Source organism: Sinohyriopsis cumingii, chromosome 15 (assembly GCF_028554795.1).
Source record: "Sinohyriopsis cumingii isolate HCF-2022 chromosome 15, ASM2855479v2, whole genome shotgun sequence".
Classification (NCBI taxonomy): domain Eukaryota; kingdom Metazoa; phylum Mollusca; class Bivalvia; order Unionida; family Unionidae; genus Sinohyriopsis; species Sinohyriopsis cumingii.
Window position 1 is genome coordinate 140,029,834 of NC_142975.1, and position 27,047 is coordinate 140,056,880.

The window sequence follows — 27,047 nt, forward strand, 5'->3', positions numbered from 1 at the left end:
AAAAAAATGTATCCCACACATCTTAAGAACTGTCCCCAAGGACAAATGTCAGTTAGGTGCATGCATTTGTCTTTCATGGCCAACATATCTATGTACATGGTTATATAGCAGGATCTCAACAATCTCCAATTTCCAATTTATGGCCCATAAGGGTTAAGGATGGACCACGTAGAAATTTTTTAATTGTCATCATACAAATTTAATAAACCATTATAACAAAGAATATTTTCTCAGTAAGTAACAATATAAGAAATATTTATCAGTGAAAATTATATTAAATGCCTTCTGGTTGTGACATCTAAGAAATATATACAAAATCATCACATAAATGATCTTGACAGTTAAATAAATATCTATACAGGAGTGGACCAAACAGCGCTAACTGCTGTGGACTTTAATGTTCAATGTCTGGAGAGGGTTTGTTAAAGCAGTCTGTGATCTCCACATGAACTTGAATGACATCAGTAAACAGCATACATAATAAACAGTACTAGAGAGCATCATTACAAATTTGTTATTTTTAATGACACAAAATATTACACTGAGGGTGACACAACTCAAACTTTACTGATGCAGAAATCTGTTATTACTACACATCAACTTGATTATATTAAAAGCCTGTAATCATTTTATTTATTTTTAGTTATTTCTACATTTTAATAATCAAATCATTTATGTGAAGTTTTGTGCAGGACAAGAGATTATAATATTCTTCTATCAATGAAAGTGAATACCACTGCCCCCCCCCCCCCCCACTCTGTGTTAGGGAAATTTTAGTCTACCTTGCCATGTCCCAGCTTATGCCAATGGACTTCATTGCTCATTAATATTCAAGGTGTATATATCAATGAAAAGGTTGCTTCCTTTCACTGGATAAATCATGATTACCAAAAAAATTCCTTACTCAGAGCATAATACATGGATATTACAATATAATGTCATATTTCAATTGCCTCCTTCACCTTCTTGTTTCCAGGTGTTGTCCTCAGATATGATGAACAACTATGATAGAGAAGGCCAACAGTGAATGGGATGAGGGGCTTCAATTACCACCTATCTATACCAGTCTCCTCATATCATGTGAACATTATTAAGTCACGTGATCAATAGTAGTCACTGATGATGGCAGTGTGATATTACCGAAAGTTTTCCAAACTCTGAAATATCTAAGATATTTATGCTCCAAGTATGGGAAAATTCTAATAATCAAGGTGTATATGTCACTGGGTAGGGATCTCAATGGTTGCAATGTTCTGACCCAGAGCCAAAGTTCTTGGAGTAGAGATGATGCACCAAATGGTCAAAATCAATTACATATAACATATTCAGCTAATGTAAATATGGAAATCTCAATAGATTCTCTCTTATGATTTGTCTAAATCTTTGTTTTGGTTTACACAGCATATTTAACACAATTTTTAATATATTTTGCCAAAAGAAATGGAGTTAAGTGTCTTTGCTGAGGACTCAGCTAGCATGGGTACGTGGGAAAGCCAGCCAGTAGCTTCTCGTGGGTTGGTGGTTCTTCCTTGGGTTTTCCAGGGGTCTTCCTCCACCAGTTAAACTGGCCACCATGTATAGCCTATCTTGTGCTGAAAAATGGTGTTAAACCCTAGAACAACTTTCCTGAGGACACACTAAAGCATCCAACCTGGCCTGGCCCCTTGGATTACAAGTAAGATGTGCTATCAACTAAACTCCAATCTATGTTATGAAGCAAAGACCCCAACCCATAAATCCTAGCCTACCATGCACTGATGCTTGGGTCACTGATTGCAACAGCCAATTCTTATACATGTGAGGCCTACATTTTTGGCATAAATAATGTAAAATTTTTGCAAAATCACCCACCCACCCCTTCCCAGGGTAAAATAAAAAATCCAGAAGTGCTGACGCAGTCATATGAACATCACTGCTCTTATTTTCATGTGTCTAGCTTTAATGGGGCTTGTGGAGTACTGTAACATTATAATGGGGTAATAAAAATTAAATGATAAACCCAACATGGAATTAATATAATCAAATCAAATATAATGTATTACATAATTAAAACAGACTTTTCCTAAACCAACTGAAATTAAACTCTGGACAGTGGAAATAACCAGTTACAGGTGTTTCATGTAACAATGACCCATAGTTATAATCTGCTGTTACATAGTGTGTCATTACAAGCTGTTACTGGACATTTTGGCTGATACTGTTACTTTAATAAAAAACCCATAGTGTCAAATCTGATAATTGCACAATTGTCATTATTAATGATCTGACCTCTAAAATGCTTAATAAAGCCCCCCTCTGTTTCACTTCGTCAAATTTCCTTCTAACTAACAATGAAAACACCCACTGATTCAGAGATCATGTTCAATTTTATTTTAAATAAAATAAATAAAACATGTCCATTCACCCTTTTGAGCTGGGCTTAATCCTGCATAAGGACTTTCCCTGGCAATGTCAAGCTCTTTTCCTGTCTTATGTGTATTTTTCTCTTGTTTTCCTGTCTTTCCGCCGTTTTCCTCTTTCGGGTTTGTTGATATTTCTCTAACCTGCAGTTGAAATCCAGCCACCTGTTTGCACAGATCATTTATCGAAGGTAGTGTTGTTCCTAGCGGATAAAAGTGAATTACTTTCTTAACAAATATATTTCTCCCAGAAAAAGCGCCAATTCTGAGAAAGCTCTGCAATAAAACACTCATTTCCCTGTTAATATTCTATATAACAACTTTGTTTCTCCTTGAAAAAACCAAATCCGAACTATTCAAGTTATTTGTGACTGCATAAATAGAAACATATAACAAGAAACTGCGTCACATTTTTCCCAAATGCTAACAACATTCAGTTTTAATGTAACTGGAATAGTTGTGCAAACAAAACATGACAATCGTCAGAAACAACTTTTCTTGTGGTTTAGAACAAATATAACATAGGTACAAAACTGATGAGTTATTTCCCCTACGATAAAGGTAGTTATATTCCTTTTTAAAATAATAGAATACAGTTGTGTGGTGCAAAGAACACAGGCTACACAAGTCTATATATTTTAAATTATTACTTAACTTATTAAGTATAATTAAACGAAGAGTGTTTGACAATATATTTCATGGCTTTTGAAATGTAAATTGGAGAGATATCGAATACATGGCACAAACAGAAACTGACTATAACCAATGATTAAACTCGATACCCTAAACGCTCATGTAGAATACAGACAAATCTATCTTTCTTACGAAGCATCTCAATTGTTCGGAAAGCTTTTGTGCTCATCTAATGTATTGAAGTTGAGGGTGAGATTTTAGACCCAAAAATGACAGATAGATTCGAATCACTTGAGCAACAGCTGGAAATGTTTATAGAAAACACCCGCCAGCTTGGCATAACGGTCAGCGACTTCCAGCCGCAGGGACAACAGGCTTTGAATCAGAAATTGTATGCATTGGTTACCCATGTTCGATTATGGTTACCTGTTTTCGAATTACTGATTCTCTCTCTCTCTCTCTCTCTCTCTCTCTCTCTCTCTCTCTCTCTCTCTCAATATTACATAACCTGTGCTGTGTCTGGGGCTCTTTTAGATGCACGTCAAAAGCTCAGATAAGTAGGTCAAGACAAGGTTGCTTAAATGAAAGTAATTTGTATTGGGGGGAGTTAATATTATTTGGGACCGTTGGGATAGATTCAGTTGCAACTAAATATGTATAACTTTATCTATACTACTTAAGTCATTTCTTGTAGCTGCATATACAGACAGCTGTGTAAAAGGGGCATAAAAGGATCAGAAGGTGTGTGAAGAAGAGATTATTAATGAAATCAGTGTAATAATAGTTACTAGTGATATAGTTCTTGAATATGCAGCAAGAAAAATGTAAATGAATAAATAATATGGTATGAGTGGAATTATGGTTAGGTATAATGTGTGTGGTCAACTGTAAGGTAGAATTTAACTAAATCTGGCAAGTTAAATATGTCATTTAATAATTTCTGGTAGATGAAACTGTTAGTGAAGAATGGGTATTTATTGTAATCTGTATAAATCTGTATCAGTATATTGGCAGGATTATAATAATTTCAGGAATGCCCCTTTAATGGAGTTATATAGTTTTCTTTGATGATTTCGTAAACAATACTCATTCTGCTGTTGATTTTTCAGTCGATAAGTCTTAACTAATTTATTAATTGCAGCATATTTATAACACTGGATGTTTGACCATAGTGTTCTTTCACCCATCTGGCAACACATCTTTGGATGGATTCAAGATGATTAACAAGATTCTTTTTGTGAGGGAACCAGATTGTTTAGGCATATTTCAGTTGTGGGAATCACAAACCTTTGTATGCAGTAACATGTAGGTTTTCATGATTGATTTTTATGTTGTTTTTTTTGTTTTTTTATATGCATCCTTATGTTTGCTGTATCGATTTGGTTACATGTGATATGTGTATTCAAAACAAGGCTGTTTGAGATTTGGACACCAAGGTATTTGACAGATGTTGCAAAGCATTTCTAATTAAGGACCATGAAAGAAGTACTTTGCCAAGATAAGTTTTGTGCAATTTTTGTAAGATCTTACAATTCTTAAAACAGGATAATTGGAAGGATTTAATTTTTTAGCCAATATTTGCTTCCAGTTTCCAATTCTGCCAGGTCATTTTTGGGAATTTGTGCTTGATTTTCTTGAGTTATTGTGAAATATAGTAGTCTGGCCAGGGAAGTAAAGAGCTGTAGGATGGACTGTGCCTGGAACATCTCTAAATCTTACAAGTGTACATGGACACTGCAGAAAAAGGCATTCTGAGTGTTTTTCATGAAATAATAATAGTGCAGATTTTATTATTATTAATAGTAGTAGTAGAAGTAGTAGTGTGGCACTATACTGCTGCTGTTGTAAGAATATAATATAACAAGGCTTGACAATTCTACTCATCTGTTCATAGCTGAGGAAAGGCATTTCACTTTTTTAAGATGTTATGATTCAACGGGTAGCATTTCAAGCTGATTTCGTAACTGGCACTGCAGGAAAGTAGTAGTTTAAAATTTATTGAGCCCTGAATAGTTATAATTTTGTGTGCATCATAAATTTCAGATATGTATAACAAGAATATGTTTTATACAGAATCCGTAATTTAAATTTTGTTATATAAGATAAAAAGACATTGCAGTATAATTAGAATGAGAAGACAAAATGAAATGCACAACTGTTTTTGAGTGTTCAGATAATACAAATCTGGATCATCATGGCCATGCATTATTTTACATGGTGTGTGATGGATTGCAAGGTGCTTGTCCAAAAGATCAGCATAACTCTAAGAAGTTATGGAATAAAATCTTGACCATAATGCAACTGATGATATACAGGCAGTATATGTTTTTCTTATAGCTGTTACATTTTCTCACACAATTCTCATAAATTTTACTGATGAACAGCGTTTCCAGGATGTGTGCAATGGAATGGGCTTGAAATTATAATGCTGATAAATTAAAACTTCTTTTGAATGACGTTGAGAAAGATAGGTTCCACATTTTAATAACCATAAAAATTCATAGTTGGATGATATTATTGTTTATTTACAATGGTCAGAAGGTTTGCCTTTTAGCATCAGGTCAAATGGTTTTATGGTCAGCAAAGCATCAATGTCAGCAGACTGTTGCATATTTTAGTAAGACTAACTCATCCTCTTCAAGCTGTTTTGCAAGGGTGCCTGTTGATCCATAGCCACTTGCCTTAGGCATGTACAATGTACAAAATTATTCTGGAACACTGGTATGGACAACCAAGATATTGGCTTCATGGTGGTACAAGATTTTTAAGTGAGACCATGCAGAAGCTTTGTAAATATTGTACCATTTATTGACATTCAACAGTGTCTTTGAGAATTAAGCAAGAGATACATTTGTTTGGCACTAGACATTGCCTTTGAGAATTAAGCAGGACATATATAAAAATAACTGAGTTTCTGCGGTGATGTTTATTGGTCTGTTAGATGGTCATCAGAAGCAAACCTTAGGTATCAGGGAACATCAGACAGTTTATTATTATACAGGACTTACCAGTCCTGCTTCAGCCACCTGCTATGTGGGAAAATGTTTTGATCATTTAGCTGTGCTGATATTTACAATGACAGAATTCAGTGACTAAAAGACCCCTTGATGTACATACATGTTGCCATTATAAGAGTACATAAAAAAGAACATGATGCAATAGCTGGGCGGCAAGTTAAAAGACTTTGACTGGCGGCCGGGTGGGAAAATGTACTGATATTTACAGTGATTGAATTCAGAGTCAGAAAGACCCAGAGATGTACATGTGGTCATTTATAAAATTACATCAAATAAACAACTTTAGCTTTCATTATTGTGTTCATTTTTGAATGTATCGGAATAAGTAGTGCACCTGACCTCAGAATCAAGACATGTTGACACTTAGACAAAATGCCATTCGTAAATTTTGATAAGTATTTTGGGGTTAAACGGCAAACTTACAAAGATTGTAACGAGATTCAGAAGAATACTATAGCTGATTGAATTGATAGTTCAGATAGGACACTAGCTACATGTAAGAAAGTATGTGATGCCTAGCTTAGTGTTTGGAACAAGTCCTTACTTGGATTGACAAAATTCAGTCTCGCTCTGATGGACGAACAAGAGATATTTAAGAGGTACATTGACTGACCATACTCTTTTTAAAATGCCCCTCACCTTAGCCTGGTTAGTTCTAGTGTTGTAGTGAAATGTATTCATCAAGACATCAGTAGCTAGGCCTAGTTTTGATATCAGTTATGTTGACAAACAAACTCTTGCCCATTCACAAGCATGTTTTGATAGCTGATTGACCATTAACCCTTTTCCAAGTAAGGTAGCAACTATCAATTTCCTGCATGCTATCCTTTGAAGATAAAACATACAAACATGTGTTTTAACATCAGAATCGGTGATCTAGATATATATTAGCTGCCTCTTATACACTATTTCATCATAAAATTAGTTTGAAATTGTAAGTGAACCAGTAGGCCTAATGGGAAATGATGGCCGACTTCACTAAGTCAGGGATGTACCAGTTTATTAGATTGTCTATTTTTGTAAATCATCGGGCAAATATATTCACAAAAATATACAAATCATTGAAAGCAAAGCCATGGTATTATTTTATTAAAGATTGAACTTTAAAATGCAAATTATGTAGGTCAGAAACGTATGGGACAATGATATGTTGTGGAATTCGCGAGATGCTCTTTAAGGTCTATGCTGTTTTCTGACTTAACACGTATTTGTGAAAATACAGGGGAAAAAAGCAAATCAGATACTATTTAACCATTGCCTAAAATTACTACAAGGACGTAGACAAATAAATAAACCACAAATTTGCAATCCTGTCAATGGATTGTTGTAATGAAGCTAAATTAAAGTGAGTGATTACATTACGAAAACCTCTTCATCTAAAAATAGATGCACTCTTGTCTGTGTTGATTCTGTAGGAAAGAAGGGACTGCAACTTTTGATGGTGGGACTCCTGTTTTTACCAAAATGGGAGTCCTGGACTCCTAGTTTTAAAATCCTAGTGAGACATCTGAATAAAGAAGGATTAGTCAGTGAGAACAAATTTTCACATAGTATATTATTACACTAGACAAGAGATTTTCTGATTGTTTGATCTATGGTGATAAAGCGATTTTGTGTCTGAAATCTTCCATTGTTTCTGCATGCACAGTTTTTTCATCATGGCTGTTCCAATGTGTGGTGGTTCTTTAAAAAAGAAATTACACAAAAACTGATCAGTATTATATTGATCTGTGCAAAATGCTTGTAAAATCTCAATTCTATTGGCCAGATGATACAGTTTTGTTTTAAAGCTTCAAGAAAATCAAGGTATTTTAAAGCTAGTACCAATTTCCCAACCCAGAGGTCTTTCTAGGATTTGAAAACTAGGACTCCCATTTTGGTAAAAACAGGAGTACCACCATCAAAAGTTGCAGTCCCCTCCCAGAAAATGTGAACTTTGCTGATTAGAAGAACTATTGGTTGCCAGTGAGTTTCATTTCTGTATTCTTTATACTACTGACATGTAGCTCTTGTTTGCCCATCAGAATGTGACTAAATTTTGTCAGCCCAAGGAAAGGTCTTATTCCAAACATTAAGCCAGGCATCACACACTTCTTACACTTGATTACTGTCCCATCCAAATTATCAGTTCTAGTGCTGTCCTTAATCTCATTACAGTCTTCATCAGTTTGCCATTTAACCCCAAAATACTTATCCAGATTTGCAAATGGCATTTTGTCTAAGTCTCAACATGTCTTGATTCTGAGGTCAAATACACTACTTATTGAGCTACACTTGGGCATGAACACAATAATGAAAGCTAAAGCTGTTTGTTTGATGTACTCTTATAATTAACGACATGTACATCTCAGGGTCTTTCAGCCTCTAAATTCAATCATTGTCAATATCAGCACATTTTCCCACCCAGCAGCCAGTCAAAGTCTTTGAACTTGCCACCCAGCTATTGCATCATGTTTTTTTTAATGTACTCTTATAATGGCAATATTTACATCAAGTGGTCTTTCAGCCACTAAATTCAGTAGTTGTAAATATCAGCACACTAATTGATCAACACATTTTCCCACTCAGCAGCTGGCTCATACAGGACTGGCAAGTCTTTGAATTTTGCTGCTCACCTATTACATGCGTATGGAGGACTCCCGCCTAAGTGATTTTCTGCATCCCAGATAGAAACTTTTCATCCATATACGCGTGATTCAGCATTTCTGAGACCTCTGCAACCAATTTGTAGAAGCAGACTTGTCTGTTTTTATAGTATCTGCATGTACTTTTTAAGAAGGGCATGTTTATATTTTCAAACATTCCTGTTACACACATGCCACATATTTATGTTTATATTCACTGCTGACAAACTTCACCTGTTACCATAATAGTATTTTGATTTTTGGCACTACTCTGGCATCATCACTTTATTTTACAACCTTGTGTAATCAGATTTCCTCATTTACACTGACATGTTCAGTATAATTCAGCAGTTACACACTATTTCTCAATATTCCAAAAAAATATGATATTATTTCCCATGTATTCCTTTAACAATAACGATGCAGTGCCCATTTGTTGAAAACCAACTTTTTTGTATCTTGGAATATGAAAAAACAATGTCAGGGATGCATGTATCATGCAGTAAGGGATTCATTGATGACTTGTCAGTCACAGCAGATGCACATGTCTAGGTAAGATGGGTTTTGACAGCACTGGAGGAGACTATCATGGGCTTCATGAAGTTTAAGCCAAGGAAGCCTGGGAGATTGTTGATAAGAAATGGTTGGGTCACTTTTCAGTTTATGATGAAGATCCAAGATGAGGAGATCCCATCCATCCTGGATAATTCTGTCAAGTGCCTTGGCAAGTGGTTTGATGTGACACTGAAAGATACAAATGGCTAAAGAACAAGGTAGAAGAAAGGCTGTGGAAGATCAACAGAAATAGGACCTCTTAGGAAATTCAAGACATCGATGAAGTAGAATAGACTACTACCTTGACTGGTCTGGCAATTGATACTATACTGTGGAGAGTTTATGGAGAACAGTCTTCAAGTATCTGCATAGATGGCTTGGAGTCCCAGGAGTTTAACTCTACACCAGATCTGGAATGTCCCACCTACCATTGATATCAGCTGTGGAAGAGTTCAGGCTGGCCAGAGTAAGGGTACTTTTCATGCTGAAGCACTTGCAGGACAAGAAGACTGCATTAAAGTCAGAACAGGTTGAAAGTGCCCAGTTTCCAGTGCAGTTTAATCTAAAGAAGATAGGCTTCAGCACAAGGACTTAATGGGAATGACCTACTGTGGAAGACAAGGCTTTTTAGCAGGTCAGTCCCAGTGCTGGAAGGAAGATGATCCAGCTACAAGAATTTCATTGATGAAGGATGAGCTAAGGAAAGTGGAGAAAGAAAGCTAACAATCAGATATTGTCCAACAGTGAAACCAAGTGGCATTTACCAAATACTCCTTACTAGAGAGAAAGATAATGTGGTCTGATCTGGAATTATGAGCCCCTCTGGATTCAGTTTCTTCTTAGTTCAATGTATGACCGATTGCCATCTCCAACAAACTTATACAAATAGGGTCATATTGAAAATCCTGTTTGTCCACTCAGTGATGAGAGAGGTTGCCTTGCGCACATCCTGTCAGCATGCTAGACTGCACTAATACAGGGCCTTTTTAGATGGAGGTATAAGAGGGTCCTCTGAGAGCTAGCAGACACCTTGGAAAGAAGAAAAGACCAATACCAATCACCAAGATTTATCAACTTTGTCAAAGAGGGAGAGACCAGTCACACCTCAACACAGAGGAGGAGAATCATAAATGAATCAGAGTTGGGACATGTGTATGGATCATTGTAAGAAATTGGTTTTCACAGCAACTGTCCAAACATATTTATGTCCAGATGTAGTGAGTGTCAGTGTCAAGGAAGAAGCTGTTGGTCATTGAGTTGACTCTTAGGAAGAGAGATGTGATGAGACTCATGGAAGAAAGTTGACCAGAGGTGCAGAACTGATTCCTGCTCAATCAGTTTGGAAGATGCTCAGCACTGTAGGGATAACAAGGTAAGAACTGCAAAGTAACTGTTAAAGCTATGGATGAAGCACGCAAGGACAAGAGTTGGCTGCCCACCACCACATGTAGTGACTTGTTAACACTGCCACCCGACCATCAGAAGGTTGTTCTGGGATTAGGTGTGAAACACCCACTGGTAGATGGTCTTGGCTGATAATTGTGGTGCAGTAGTGGATGCACTGTATTGAAATGTACACTATGGAAGGGCTTGTTGCCTGACATCCAGTCCTTAGCAAATGGTTATAATTGCTACTGTTTCTAAACTGTTGGGAGGATTGCTATGAAACTTTACATACACAATAATCCCAAGGTCTGCTTGGTCCTAAATGAAAATGGGGGTGTTCAAACATCCAATATGGCCACCACATTAACTTTGTTCAAAATCTTGTTATTGCTGCTTCAGTGACCAAAGGGATTCGTAGTATGTATGACCAAAGGGATTTTAAGTGTGGGGGAAAAAGTAAAATATATAGCAGTACCAATATCAGGTTTCTAACTAGTAATATGTAGGGTGTGTGAGTAATGTTGATTTCAGAGATTGATGTGAAGGTAGTCCAAGTTTCCTCTGACCCTTGCCACCCCATTTTTGATATTTGGACATTTATGTTGGGGTGTAGGGTCAGAGTCCATTCCCTGTCGAAAAGTTGGAATTCGCAGACACCATTTGGTGTTAACTTGGGGTAGCCGCTTACTAGCCAGCCCAGCAAACTTGAACGACCTATCATTGAGATATGCCTGCATGAAATCGGTAGGAATATGGTTTATTTTCTCAAAAATCATGAGCATAACATTCATCATGTCTTTAATCTGCTGACAGATGAGACAAAAGTACATCATTGCTGAAATTTGACATGGCCTGGCCATTTGCATCCTGAGTCACATGACTATACAAATTTCGCAACCTACATGTCATTGACATCAGAGGTCATATAGTCATGTGATATGGACAATAAATAAATTTCCAAAGTTGTACATAGAATTTGGATATATTATTTAGAAGTCACCTAATGTTTGTAAATAAATATAATGCACACTTAATTCTCAACATGTTTATTCTGAGAACAATGTCCAGAAACCTGTCAGTATTGCAGCAGGGTGGAGAAAACCATTTTCAAGAAGTACCAAGCACGTGTCAGCAATGTTTTTGTTGGTGTCACGTGACTACCACATTGACATGTGCTCTCTGCATAGTGAATCTGGTTTTCTTCAAATTGCTGCAATAGTTACAGATTTTCTGTCGTTTTCACAATAAATAATTTGAGAAGTTTATGTTTTTCATTTTTCTATAAAAATTATGTGACTTTCATTGCTATGATCACAATTTCTGAGACAATAAATCATATTACTATCAATTTCATGCAGGTTTATTTTGATGAAAGGTCGTTCAAATTTGCTGGGCCAGCTGGTAAGCAGCTACCCCATGCTGACTCCAAATGGTCTGTGAATTCCAACTTTTCAATAGGGAATGGACTTTGACCCTAAACTCCAACATAAATGTCCAAGTGTCAAAAATGGGGTGACAAGGGTCAGAGGAAACTTGGACTAATATGAGGAAAGCAGTATGTTTGATTTGTTTTCCTACAGCAACACTAGAAACTGTTTATTGTTATCACGTGACAATGACCTCTGATGTCATTTACGTGATGTAGGATGTGAGAGTTGTGTAGTCACATGACCAGGAATGCCAATGGCCAGATCCAGGGCAAATTTCAGCAACAATGTACTTTTGTCTTGTCTGCCAGTGGATTAAAGATATAACGAATGCTATGATCACAATTTCTGAGACAATAAATCATATTACTGTCAATTTCATGCAGGTTTATTTTGATGAAAGGTCGTTCAAATTTGCTGGGCCAGCTGGTAAGCAGCTACCCCATGCTGACTCCAAATGGTCTGTGAATTCCAACTTTTAGATAGGGAATGGACTTTGACCCTAAACTCCAACATAAATGTCCAAGTGTCAAAAATGGGGTGACAAGGGTCAGAGGAAACTCAGACTAATGTGAGGAAAGCAATGATAAATCTGGGTAACTAGGTCAGCATCATAGAAACTAATGTAAGTTGGGTGTGAGAATATATAAATAGCAGTCAAGGTTTTGGGTTTCAGGAAGGCTTGAACAAATCTGGGTAAACAGGTCAGCATCATGACATATCTTTATAACTTGGTCATATTCCTGCTGTTTCAGCACCATTTAGTTATGGTATGATCAGGGGGAAGGGAGCTGTCATTCATCTAGTAATGGTTAGCCGATCATATTCTGTATGTGGGGAAAGGGTGTGTGATTACGATATTTGTATATAGATAGATACAAGATACAGTGTGGAGCAGTAAGAGGGCAGAGAAAGAAAAAGAGACAGCAGAGATAAGATGTAGTTGGAAATAAGAATCAGAGATATTCAAGATGGGGGGTTAAGAGAAAGGATAACTAATAGACATAATGGAGTGATAGATATTCTGAGTGGACAAATATAGTGAGAAACAATGCAGATAAACATTAGTGTAGAATTTGGAGAGGTAGACAGAACTTAATGTGTATATTGGATATAAACAGTAGATTACATTATGACTTAGTCTTTTAATTAGTATATCACTGGTCCCTGCCTCACCCCAAAGTCAACTGAAAGACCCAACAGGTCAGACAGACCAAACACACCTAACAGGTCAGACTTCTCCAGAACAGATGATCATATCAACATGGAGATTTCACTATTAGACTTATTGTGATGTCTGTCTGGTCCCAGATGAAAATGTGGCTGTTCTGATTTGATCAGTACTTTTCCTGAACAGAAAGTCATACTTGGGGTTTTAACCAGAAGATTTCTTATGATATCTAGTTGTTACTTAATGAACATAATGGCACTCAGATATACAATGTGGCCGTCAGAGCTTGAAAATCTTTTTATTGCAAGTCACCTTAAATGGATGGTCATATTGAAATTTATTTTATCAAAAGACTTTTAATGATAACTATTTCATCCTTAATGAAAACTGTGCTGATCTTAAATTTAATTTGACCACTACATCAGCAAGTTGGAAACATTTGGTTATCACTCAGGTACTGGTATATCATACCGTAGATGGTTTCAACAATCGGCTGTTAGAAAGAAGAAATGGTGTTATTTGGATTTCGAGAAATTTGTTTTATGACCAGCAGTGCATTAGTTCCTTCTAGGGACTCTTGTTACACTATATGGTACTGTATTTTCCCTGTTGTAATGACAGTTATATAGAGTGGTATGCAGAGTGTATATATTACTCGTACCTGTATGTAAATAACACCTGTCTAGTCTTTAAACACATATTAGCTATATCTTTGTACAATAGTCATTACATGTGCGTAATAATTAAGTAATTATTAATTATCTTTAAATTGCTTATTTCAGGCAAACCATGGTTTTGCAAATGCAAGAAATTGATAAGCTGAAGTCTCAGATGCATGATGTTCAAGTCCCACTGGAAGTGTTTGAGTAAGGATACATTTCTTTGATAAAGCAGCCTTAAAAAAATTCTTTGTTTGCTGTCCTATGACTGGCCCATTAAAATTACTTAGACATACTTTTTTGACAATTAAGGGGAACTTTATTGCATAATTTACAATTTTGAATTTGTTTGTATTTTTATTATCATTTAACAGGTTTTAAAAACAACATCAACCTACCTACCCATTACCAAACTCTCTGGGTCAGAGGGCAGCAAATTCAGATTTTTTTTTGGACAGCATATATGCATGTATGTTTAATCCCCATTAAAAAGTTGTCATGAATAAAGTGATAGATGTTCTGTTCCATAAGAAATGTTCATGTAAACTAGGGATATTATTATTTGATGGCATATCATCAGAGTTTTTCAGTTTTAACTTATCTTCATAAAACATCTAATCAAATATTTCTTTTGGAGGGAATTATCAACTGCATATTTTGAAATTCACAAAACTGAAAGATTTTTTTTTTGCATTTACATCTGTACTTCAGTTCAGAAAGAGGACACTGTGACAGCATATTTCATCAGAATGACCCATTTCACTTGACAGTTTACTGTTTAGCTCTTTATTTAAAAAAATCAGACATTCACAGTTTGATATTGACTTTATACTCAAGATTTTCTATCCCTTTTCCATAAGCCCTTTGTGCCATCCCTTTTCCATAAGCCCTTTGTGCCATCCCTTTTCCATAAACCCTTTGTGCCATCCCTTTTCCATAAGCCCTTTGTGCCATCCGTTTTCCATAAACCCTTTGTGCCATCCCTTTTCCATAATTGATTTGTGCATACAAAATAAGGGGCCCCGAGTGGTCTAAAGCGCTTCTCTGTTACGGATCATTGCCATCTCACCTCTGTCTGCGTGGGTTTGAGTCTCGGATTCAGCCAATGTGGGTATGTAAGAAAGCTTGCCAGTAGCTTCTCATGGGTCGGTGGTTCTTTCCGGGGGTTTCCCGGGTTCTTCCTCCACCATTAATACCGGCCGCCATGTATAGCCTATCGTGTGCTGAAAAATGGTGTTAAACCCTACAACAACAACAACAACAACAACAACATTCAAAATAATGTCTGAGAATATACTAATGTATCACAGACATTTGGTATGATCACAAATTTATGAATGTAGTTAGATTTGAATAATGTTTTTAAATGAGAAGCTTTAATATATTGATCTTTGAAAGTGCAAAAACATTGAAATTAATAGCATCAATATTTGCTGACCCAATTTTGCATAAGAAACCCTTCCTAATTTAACCAAACTTTTATAATTTATAAGGGTTATTGTGTAAAATAATAAGTTCAAAATATGAGCTGAATCCAGTGACTATTTGAGGTATTAAAGCTTAAAGTTACTATATATTCTCAGGATTTTAGCCTACTTTGTAGAACCTTGTAATCTATGTTCCCAAATGGTTATCTGTTTGTATAGGTTACTGCATTTGTATGGGAAAATATGAGCAAGTTTTTTCTGAGTAATACTGTGCAACCCTGGGAGTGTAATAATACTCCAAAAAAAATGAGTTCATATTTTACATACAAATACAGTAACCTTTTTATTCAATACTCATTTCCTTTTCCTACCTACGGCTTAATAATAAAGGAATACACTACCAGAAACAAAGTAATTGAATTTATGCTGTATTTCAAAATAAATACACAACCATAGAATCATCAATACACTGTAACAATATTAATATGCACATAGCACCACCCAGTGACCTTTGAACTTTGTCACATTCTCGAAATTAGTTTTAGCAAACATTTTTATTTTGGTCTCGGACTGCTCAGGTGACCTAGTGGTTAGAGCATCCGCCTCAGATGCATGAGGTCGCGGGTTCAAACCCCGGCCGAGTCATACCAAAGACTTTTTAAAAAATGATACTAACAGGTGCCTCGCTTGGCACTCAGCATTAAGAGGTTAGTGTTAGGTCTGGTCTGCCTGGTGTCAGGATAATGTGACTGGGTGGGACATCATGCTACATGTCTGCAGCATGATGCTCCAGTGCTAGGCATCACTATAAACTGTCACACTGCAGACATCATAGTGATGTGAATGAAAAATTGTTAAAAGCTACGTTAAAAATCTAAATCACATCACTCACATTTTGGTCTTCTTAAAATTGAAATTTGTGGTCATAGTTTGAATGAATGCACATCGAAAAAGCTTTTCCAGTTGTATTTCTGTTGATCCAACTCATTTCTGATTTTCTGATTATGATGGACTGGATTCATTGAGTAAGTTCTGTACAGTAAGGTGAATGTGATTTCATTTGGAAATGTCACAATTACAGTACCATTTCCATGTGTATCAGGTTTTCCATGACATGGGTCATGTTATTCAGATTTGCACTAAGAAAGTACATTTTGAGGAAATTTAACATGCATAAATGTACGTACACTGTATATTTATTACCATTCTTATTACCAGCTAAAGAAGACAGGTTTATGCCCTGTCACTTGTATGCTTGCTGTTAGAGGGACACCAGCTATGACCTCTATTATACAGTGTACATCTTCTATTGTTGGCATAACATTGTATTGAAATAGTTAAATGGGGAAGAATTGCAAAGCAGGTCTTGTGTGACAGTCCATTTAGCCAGTGGAAATAAAACTTTTTCATCATTTTGGCTTATTGGCTGTGATGCTCTTAATTTCCTTCAGTTTCATTATTTTGCTCAAATTTAGTCTTTTGACTGACTTGTAAAATGTACCTCTCTAATAGATTTGCAATAACCCTTGACCTCAGTATGCTTTTCGGTGCTATTTTAATAGACCTTAGAGAGTACTGGTTATAGTCTGAACCATTCAGTTTGTGAACATTATGAATATTTCTCCTAAATAACTGTTTAAATGATTAGAATGGTATTTTCAAACTGCGCCTCTCATGTTTCTTGTTGACATTGTGAATATCACGTTCATTCATTTGTTTATTTCAAAGTTTCATTTTCAACTCAGTGAACTCGTTTACATCGTTAACTTTATCATCTCTACTTTCATATGGATGAAAGGAGCTTGTTTTTTTAAGTCACAGACAAATCCAATCAACCAAAATCATCTAAGATATGAGTGTACATAGTTTGTTTACAGAGTAGTTCTAAATACATGATACTATTTTTAGACACACCTGTTGCGCAGTATGAAGCAATGTAGTATCGAAAAGTATTGCACGATTCTGGCAATGTAAAGTTAACGGAGAAAAAAATGAGCATATAACAATATGACATGCAGCATAGCCTACTTTGTAGAACCTTGTCAGTTTGTGTTCCCACATGGTTTTCTCTATTATGACATTATGTACTTCATTATATTATGGGTATAGTCATGGATTCCATTTATTTAGTCAGCAGCAGAATTACATGTATTAATAAATACTATTATGTACTTCACTGTAATGTGAGTATAGTCATGGATCCCATTTATTTAGTCAGTAGCAGAAGTACATGTATTAATAAATACTATTATGTACTTCACTGTAATGTGAGCATTGTCATGGATCCCATTTATTTAGTCAGTAGCACCCACATTACAATGAAGTACATAATACATATAATTCTACTGCTTTCTAAATAAATGGAATCCATGACAATACTTCATTGTAATATGGGTATAGTCATGGATTCCATTTATTTAGTCAGGAGTAGAATAATGTGTAATATGTACTTCATTGTAATATGGGTATAGTCATGGATTCCATTTATTTAGTCAGGAGTAGAATAATGTGTATTATGTACTTCATTATAATATGGGTATTATCATGGATCCCATTTATTTAGTCAGTAGTAGAATTATATGTACATTGTGACCCCACCATAACACGCCCCGCGTTAATGCGAATTGGGATATATTGCGGTCGTGGCATTACTCCCAAAACTTTGTATCTTCATTCACGAATGAAAAAAATATTTTTTTGTTCAAAGTACATGAAATAGTGTATTAAAAATTTATTATCATTTTGGGGAAGAGATCACGTATGAATTCGAATATAATATGATCGTGGCATAGTTCCTGAAATTTGAAATACATGTACTTGTATTTTTCTTGTACTGAGAAAAATTTTCTTTTTTTAAGTACAAGAAATAGTGTGTAAAATGTTTATTATCGTTTTGGGGAAGAATTCGCATATAAATTTTAATATAATACAATCGTGGCGTAGCTTCTGAAATTTAACAATTTTACCAGGTTCTTTAAGTGTTATGCCAAAATCAACATTATCGAAAATGTTACTTATTACTGATCCAAGAGTAAAGCTAGTAAGTCTTGTTTGTGATTGTCTTCAATTAATTCTGTATACAAACGTTGCTCAAACAATAGCCAGCATGTGTTTCTTCTTTAACTGCATACACAACCAAGCAGCAGACAATGAGGTAGTTGATAAAAGATTTTCAAAATTTAATCAACATCAAAAAACGAAAGCCGCCAACATGTTTGCTGGGCTTGGTGCTGTTATTAGACGCAGTCAGTTGACCAGTAAATGATATCTGCTTTATTAGCTGGAAATTGAAAGGGTATGAAATTGTACATGCGTTCACTTTAAAAAAAAATGTAATAGTGACTCATGACCATTGCAGGCCTACTGCACTTAGTTCTCCGGTTTTACTTGTGTATGGTGTTTGCTTATGAACTCGTTATTAATTTCCTATTTTTTATAAAAAATTATATTACTGTTATGGAAAAGCAAGTTCACAAACACAAGTCGTTCTCTGCACTTTGCGCAGTGATAAGTATAGTAGTTTTCACATGTTTCTTTTGATATTCACAAAATCTGATGTAAAAGTTATGTGCACGTTGGAAGCATGTGTTGATTGTTAAATATTCTTGCTGTAGTCGTTCAAACGTTCAGGTGTACAAGCGTTAATTATTGGAAATTTACAATGTATAAATGTACATGGAAACACATATGAGAAACTTTTAGCAGTATGAAATTTGTACAGACACTGTTTATAGACCCTGGAATGCAATGAACTGTACACGTGCTTCATCTTTCTTAACCTAATTTTGCTGTTAATTTTTCCCATGGAATTCAGACACATATGATCTGTGACAAAATTGTTGAATAGTTAAAATATGTATGCAGTTTTTGCAATGGAATTACATGTATTATGGATTAATTGCAAGCCTCGATGGTACGATATCAGACGGCAAGTAAACGGTGTTAATACTCTGTTCATGCTATATATTAGACGTTGAATTCAGACACAATGATCTGGGACAAAATTATTGAATATTGTCAATCTGAATGCAATTTTTCAATGGAATTACATGCATTATGGATGAACTGCATGCCACGACGACATGATAGTAAACGGTGTTGATACTCTATTCGTCATATACATTAGACATGAATACACATCTATGTGCCAATGAGTTGTTCTCTGAAAAAAGTAAAACACTGTAAAATCCTGCATTAATGTGACCCGCTATTAACACGATCCAGTTTTTTTTTACCCCAATCATCACGTTATAGTGGGGTTCCACTGCATTATGTAATTCATTATAATGTCATGGATCCCATTTATTTAGTTAGTCAGTAGTAGAATTATATGTATTATGTACTTCATTATAAAGTGGGTATTGTCTATGATCCCATTTATTTAGTCAGTAGTAGAATTATATATATTATGTACTTCATTATAAAGTGGGTATTGTCTAGGATCCCATTTATTTAGTCAGTAGTAGAATTATATATATTATGTACTTCATTATAATATGGGTATTGTCATGGATCCCATTTATTTAATCAGTAGCAGAATTATATGTATTAATAAGTAATATTATGTACTTCATTGTAATATGGATATTGTCATGGATACCATTTATTTAGTCAGTAGTACCCACATTACAATGAAGTACATAATACATATAATCCTACTGGTTTCTAAATAAATGGGATCCATGACAATACATGCAATATAACAGAAACCCAGTTATAACAAAGGGCCCTTTTGTGAAAGAATGCTGTAGTGTGCAGCAAGTCATACCAAGCAATAGTCAGTGACCTGGTATTGGTTAACAGTCAGTGGGTTAACAGTCAATGACCTGGCTATCAGTCAACAGTGACCTGGCTATTGGTCAACAGTCATTGACCTGGCTATTGGTCATAGGTGAAAGGAGAAGAAGGTGCAAAGTTAGATTGACATGGTGGAATTATTATTAGCCTAAAATAATTACATATATTTTACATAGGTCACATGTGAGATTTAATATGCATGACTAGTATTTATTTAAGTCTACTTTCTGAGTTTCATCTTTGCAAACCTTAGTCTTAGTTTTCATGGTCTTGGTATGAAATACTTTTAAATTTTGTTGATATCTCTATATTTAAGGAATTAATTTATCTGCTTGTTTATTTTAATTTTTAACCTGGCAGCTATATTGACCAAGGAAAGAATCCAAATCTGTACACCAAAGACTGTCTGGAGAAAGCTTTAGCCAAGAATGAACAAGTGAAAGGGAAGATTGACCAGTTTAAGGTACAGTATAATTAGAAGCTTAATTTTTATTTACACATAAATATAAACCATATGTATGTATATTATACAAAAAGTCATGTTTTCTTGATGGTTCAGATGGTTATGTAGGGGGATCTTGGGACTGGAGTTAGAGACAGGGTTATGTGGAAAAAAAACTGACTCAACTGCCATTTGTACTATGACAGTTTAATTATCTGCCAATGGTTCTATGACAGTGTCACTATCTGCCAGTGGCATTATGGCAGTGTCATTATCTGCCAGTAGTACTGTGACAGAATCACTGTCTGCCAAGGGTTTTGTGACAGTATCACTATCTGCCACTGGAGCTGTGACAGTGTCATTATCTGCCAGTGGTATTATGGCAGTGTCACTATCTGCCACTAGTGCTGTGACAGTATCACTATCTGCTAAGGGTTTTGTGACAGTGTCACTGTCTACCACAGTGGTACTGTTACATGTCTATGCTCTTAAAATAAGTAACAGTGAAGAGTGAAAGAGAACAAGCTTTTGTAAAATTTAACAAATAATTTATTTCCCTGGAATACAAAGTGAAAATGAGAAAAAAGAACTTACAGTACAGTATCACGAATTAAATCCCAAAATAATCCAAGAATTACAGACTCAAGTCCTGATAATATAAAGTCCTGAATAATTCTCAGTACAAGTCTCAGAGAGATCCAAAACTGAAGGTGATGACATGTCTGATATAGCTTATGGAGTGCTGATGTGTCAACATGCTTTTGTTGAATCACAGTAATATAATTCCAGGTTTGAATTCAGTATAAATTCCAGTGAATATCTTTATCCAAAAATTTTATTAGAGCACTTTTGTATTTCCAGAGAAAATAATCACCAGAATTCAATAATTTGAAGAAAATAAAATTCAGCCTAAACTGGTCATAACATAATACAGCTTGAAAGCGCAAGATGTTAAAGCACAAATGACCAAGTCCACATAATCACAAGACTATATAGTTCTTAACTTGACCTCAGGTCACAATTAGCATTTTCTAATAAAAACATAATGGAAAATAACCCTCTACAATGATCCTGATATTTACAAAATCAAAACTGTAACCTGTAAAACTAACTTTAGAAATTCCAAAACCCTGACCCAAATCAACATATTTACTTCTTCAGTTAATAAAGATCCTGATATTAAGCCCATAAACATAGAGAATAATTTAGCTATATATTAGCTGGTTGACATAAAATGAAATTAAAAAAATATAATAAGTCAATCAGGTCAAGTAGAAATGAACTCAATTTTGGACAAGGTTGAGTCCAGCATACAATGTTACATTACAATAGCATGTAATGAAATAAAAAAAATTACAACTAACAAACAAACAATTAATTTAAATATACATAACAGCACTATAACAATGTTACTATTTGCCACAGTGCTATGACAAGTGTTATTGTCTGCCAATGGTGCTATGACAGTGTCACCATCTGTCAATGGTGCTATGACAGTGTCTCTCTCTGTCAGCAGTGCCATGACACTGTCTGCCAATGGTGCTATGACAATGGCATCATCTGTCACTGGCACTATGACAACATCACTATTTGCTATTTTGCTAAGACAGGAACCCTAGCATGTTGGGGTACAGACGTTAGAAAGTTGATTAGTATAAGTACCAAAGCTGTTTGACTAGAGCAATTGGTGTGACTTTCAGGAACCTGAACAGAGAATCTAATGATTGTTGGTGCTAACAACACCATCACTGCTGCTAGAAGAAGGGATGGCACTGGGCTACTCCAATGATGCAAATTGTGATTAATTTTACTTATTTTTGACAAAATATACCATCTGGTGATTTTTTTGGCAACAACATTTTTGGGCTGTTTAAACTTGTATACACAAACTTGGGTTTGGGATGGAGAAAAGCAATTCAAAGGCACCATGAAAGGAAGCCACAAACTTGGACATAAAATGCACTGAAATCTGTCTGTTGTTACATGAACAAATCCTTTATTCATATTGACAAAAGCATCTTAACAGTGCATTTGTACATCATAATCCACTTATGCAGACACCTGGCCTGGGTACTGTATGCTGTGGTACACTGAGATAGTCCTGCTACTGAAGACATGAATGGTTACAATTGACCAAATGTTCAGGTTTTTTCTGGGGTTTTTTTGTTGTTTTTTACTTAGCAGGAAAAATGTGTATGCTTAAAATCACTACCAAAGGCAGCATAAAATGCAAATTAAATTTCAAATCTTTTGAAACCATTGATATTTGGTTGCAAAGATGTTTTTTAATTTTTTAATGTGTTTTCATTTCCCTATTAACAGCCTCATCCTCCTGGTAGCCTCAGCAAGATGAGAACTGTCTCCAGCTGACCAAAATCTAGGCCATGTGCTTGTAGCACGTAAACAACCTATAAAACCTCATGTTACTGGCAACAATGAATATCTCTGTGAATAGTTTAGTGACATAGATCAAACAAAGGACTAACTTTTTTTTACATACGAGTTTTATGTGTTTTCTAATGGATTGTGATATACATTTTCTAACATGTGATCCATACTCAAATTCTTGGATTTTTCTTATACATGTGCAGTACTTTATGCATTATGGATTCTTCTACACAACTAAGTTGTCAATACACACGTATATTTCAGACTAGTTTTGTCTTCAATTAATCAAAATTTCCATTGTTTTTTTCCTCTCAGTGTAAATCCTACTTAATCACTGATGACAGGTCACCTCTTATAAGTTCAACTGTATACCAAAAATTTTTTTTATCCTTCCCCAACACTCAACATCTGCTTAAATTGTCAATATTACCTTATTACAGAGATAAATGGGTAGTACTGCATTATGAAAATGGCCAAAAAAAAAATTGAAAATATTGAAGTTGGTGATTTTTTTTTTGGTGACAACTTTATTAATGCCTGTACCATCCCTGTAGAAGGTGACATCTATGTTTTGTCAAATGCTGAATTCCAGAGGGACATACACTATGAACATTGGTCATCAACCTATCCTAGAATGTGTTGAAACTTGATTGCAGCAGACTATGACTGCATTCAACAAGAAAAATGTAAGGTGACATTTTCATAGCATTTGGTTATCATCTCTACAGGACATCATTATGGTTTTTATAGTAGTTAAAGGATAAAATACCAATGACTAAGTTAGTTGGCTCACTGCAAGTGAATTATGAAAAAGGTTTATTTCTCTTGCAGAAGCGTTTACAGGGGTTTATGGGCCCTAGAGTACTGCCACAATTTATTTACCTACATTCTCATCTGTTTTGAATTTCCTGATATTCATGGAAAACAGTTTTCATGAAGATATTGACCAAATTACCATTTTCTCCAGGTAGGTAGTGCTAATTGGTCAGTGAAGAAAGGCCAGAAATACAAAACTGCAATGTTCATTGTAATGTGGACATAATCCTTGTTTTTTCCATGCTGAAAATTCCTAAATATGCACAAAGATGTATGTTCCAAACAAGAATTAGCTAGTGGTGGAACAAAGATAGTGCTAACTTGTTCACCTTGAAACTTCAGTTCATATTATCATTGCTTTCTCTCATGAAAGGGTTTGATTTGGGAAGTAATGTGATATTTTGGAAATTATTTATGATAATTGAAAATGTTAGTATTGGAAAATATATCTACTCAACTCGAAACACTATTTCATTTACATGTACTACTTTCTTGATTATTGCAGAAGTTCAAGGCACTTCTTCTAGTAGAATTGAGTGAAGTTTTTCCCAAAGAAATGGCCAACTACAGAGCATTACGAGGTGATGAAAGAACAACTTGAAAGTTCTTGGTGGTTAAAAAAATAAAGTGCCAAATCCTCAAAGAATGGGATAGTTCTATAATTTGCCAATAGAACATTCATGCAAGGAAAACCGCATACATGTTTGCAGAAAAAGTAAATTCAAGTATGTGACAACAGAGAGTGTATATTCACAACTTAGTGAAATCTTCCTTCCTCTTTTGGCATAAAACTTTTATGTAACTTGAAGCCTAGAATTTTGTATGTAACTTAAAACCAACAATGTGTGACAATTTGTATGCAGCAAGAAGCCCTGGATCTGTGACAATTTGTATGTAACTAGAATATTTGTCTAGGATTTGTGACAGTTTTGAATTCTTGTGTAGTACTCTGTAATTGTAAAATATTTTATATCAGAATAATTGAGTAGAAGGACCTTACTTTGAAAGAAGGTTTAATGTATGTGTGTTAAGCAGTTAACCACCAACAGTTTTATGTCATTTCGGGCAAAATGTTACTGCATATATACAAATCAGAGACTAGAGTTCATTATAAAGTCTTAAATATTTGGCATGAGCGTTTAAACAGTATAAAATTCTTTATAATTATTTTAAGAAAATAAAGCACAGGTTAAAGCCAGTTTTTGTTACCAGATTACAGTAATGAAGTTGATTTATCAAATAGCTATGAAAATTCGCTAGGAATGAAAATATTAATGGGGCATGGACACTTATGTATTACATGATAATTTTTCATGGAGTCTTTAAATTTGTGGTTTGGTGCAAGAATGAAATCCATAAAAAAAACTGGTTCTCCATTTAAATTAGTTCAACCACAGTACATTTAATCTGTTCCAAAAAGAAGCTTAGTTTTGTAAAATTTACTTCACAGTTCAAGCTTTGGTAACCATTGCAGTCATACAACACATATTTACCAGTATCACTTGAAAATAATTATTTGTCTATTTGACTTTCATTAGAATAAATATTACAGCCTCATGCACTGGAGAACAAGGTGTAGTGGCATGCACAGAAGATAATTCCTCTATACCATCCATGCAAGCAAGATGCATGCACACAACACCTTTGTGAGTGATCTAGACTCTTGTGAAGCTTGTTTTTCATGCTATATGGCTTAAAGTTTTTTTGGTTACGCTTTGTGTTCAGAATTAAGTTCATGTTGGTAACTGATGTATTTCTGTTTACTGCATTTGTTAAACCACTGACATAAGATAGCAATATTCATGACCACACTAATGACTGGTCAGTTTCCGCCTTATCTATTGGTGCCAGAGCATCAAATTCACAGACTATCTGCAAACAGGAATATTGTTTTAATGTGATGGATATTATTTCCACCATCTTGTATACAAATCACATTATTTTAACATCATGAAGTTTTAACAGAGCTTCAGATCATGAATATTAGTGACATAAAATTTTAGCTAAATATCAAACAGAGAAAAAAAACAAGTATTTTTATGTAGCAATGATCCTAAAAAAAGGTGTGGACTAATAATGATCCTAAATAAAGGTGTGGAGTTCTAATGATCGCAAATAAAGGTGTGGACTTCTAATGATCCTAAATAAAGGCGTGGAGTTCTAATGATCCTAAATAAAGGTGTGGAGTTCAAATGATCCTAAATAAAGGTGTGCAGTTCTAATGATCCTAAATAAAGGTGTGGAGTTCTTGCATGTTATGTTGACTCATAGTTTAAATGCTTTTTTGAAACAAAAAGAGATTATCAAAAACTGTTTCCTTTATCTAGTAAGAAATGTCAAAATCAAATTCATCAGAAGAGACTGGACAGGTCCATCTCTCCAACTCATTAGTTGGATATCTATTTTATACTCTGGCAACATCCAGAACTGCGATTTTTCATCAGTGTTCATATATACACTATGATCTTTTAATCACATAATTTGAGTATGAATACAGTTTTGATGACTTAGTTTACTCGTTACATTTCCATAAAAATGTTACGCTTGCTACTATCTTGTTATTGACTATATTTCCATCATTGAAGTTGACGGGATTACAGTTAGAGGGCAAGTATTATTTGTCCTAAAAAAAATTCTTCATTTGAAACCTAGTAGATATTTATCCTCAGGTTGTAAATTTAAAATTGGCATCCATTGAAGTATTTTTCCCCATAGGATACTTGTAGATAAAAGAAGTTCTTGGTCAAATTATAGCTCAAAGATTTCAAGTAATGATTATTTATGCATAATTTTTTCAATGACTAGATAGGTGCATGAGCTGTGTGCAAGTCACACTACATGACGTTAGTGATGGCATAAAAATAAGCACGGAGGTGCACATTTGAATGTTATTTCTTCATTCTAAATGGCATTTAAATGAAAGTGTGTAAATCATCAAGTGAGCATCACCTGTACATCGACTCATACAAATCTGTTATATAAAAAAAAGGATTTCACAAGAAATAACAGGTATGATAACAGTTTTTTCATCTTATTTAATGAAGAATATGTGTATTTTGAATAAAGAATGTTTATTTTGAATGAAGACTGTGTAATTGGAACAAATGTGGATTTTGCACTGAGATTACATGTGTTTTCAATGAAGAATATGTGTATTTTGAATAAAAAATGTTTTTTCAATGAAGAATTTGTATTTTGATGAAAAGAATATGCATATTTTGAATGAAGAATGCCTATTTTGAATAAAGTATATATGTGCATTTGAATGAATATGTGTATTTTGAATAAACATATTTGAATAAAGAA

General features: G+C 34.8%; 2 protein-coding genes across 2 annotated transcripts in view; one reads left to right on the forward strand and one right to left on the reverse strand.

Moving 5' to 3' along the window:
• The window catches only part of LOC149782908 (mitochondrial import inner membrane translocase subunit Tim21-like), a 28,241-nt gene extending 25,196 nt beyond the window's left edge, over window positions 1-3,045 (reverse strand). Inside the window, exon 1 of the mRNA XM_089934465.1 lies at window positions 2,405-3,045. Coding sequence (XP_089790591.1) covers window positions 2,405-2,693 — 289 coding nt within the window. The 5' untranslated portion in view covers window positions 2,694-3,045. The remainder of the gene's footprint in view (window positions 1-2,404) is intronic.
• Window positions 3,046-3,225: 180 nt separating this feature from the next.
• On the forward strand, window positions 3,226-27,047 carry LOC149782909 (mediator of RNA polymerase II transcription subunit 10-like). The gene is made up of 4 exons (XM_089934467.1): window positions 3,226-3,423; window positions 13,995-14,078; window positions 20,456-20,558; window positions 24,247-27,047. Exons 1-4 carry the CDS (start codon window positions 3,302-3,304, stop codon window positions 24,340-24,342), a joined length of 405 nt encoding a protein of 134 aa, XP_089790593.1. The 5' UTR covers window positions 3,226-3,301; the 3' UTR covers window positions 24,343-27,047.

Coding starts and splice junctions, on each gene's coding strand:
- LOC149782909 (XM_089934467.1), top strand. CDS start 3,302: ATGACAGATAGATTCGAATCACTTGAGCAACAGCTGGAAATGTTTATA. Junction 14,079..20,455: donor GTCCCACTGGAAGTGTTTGA/GTAAGGATACAT, acceptor TTAACCTGGCAG/CTATATTGACCAAGGAAAGA. Junction 20,559..24,246: donor GGAAGATTGACCAGTTTAAG/GTACAGTATAAT, acceptor TGATTATTGCAG/AAGTTCAAGGCACTTCTTCT.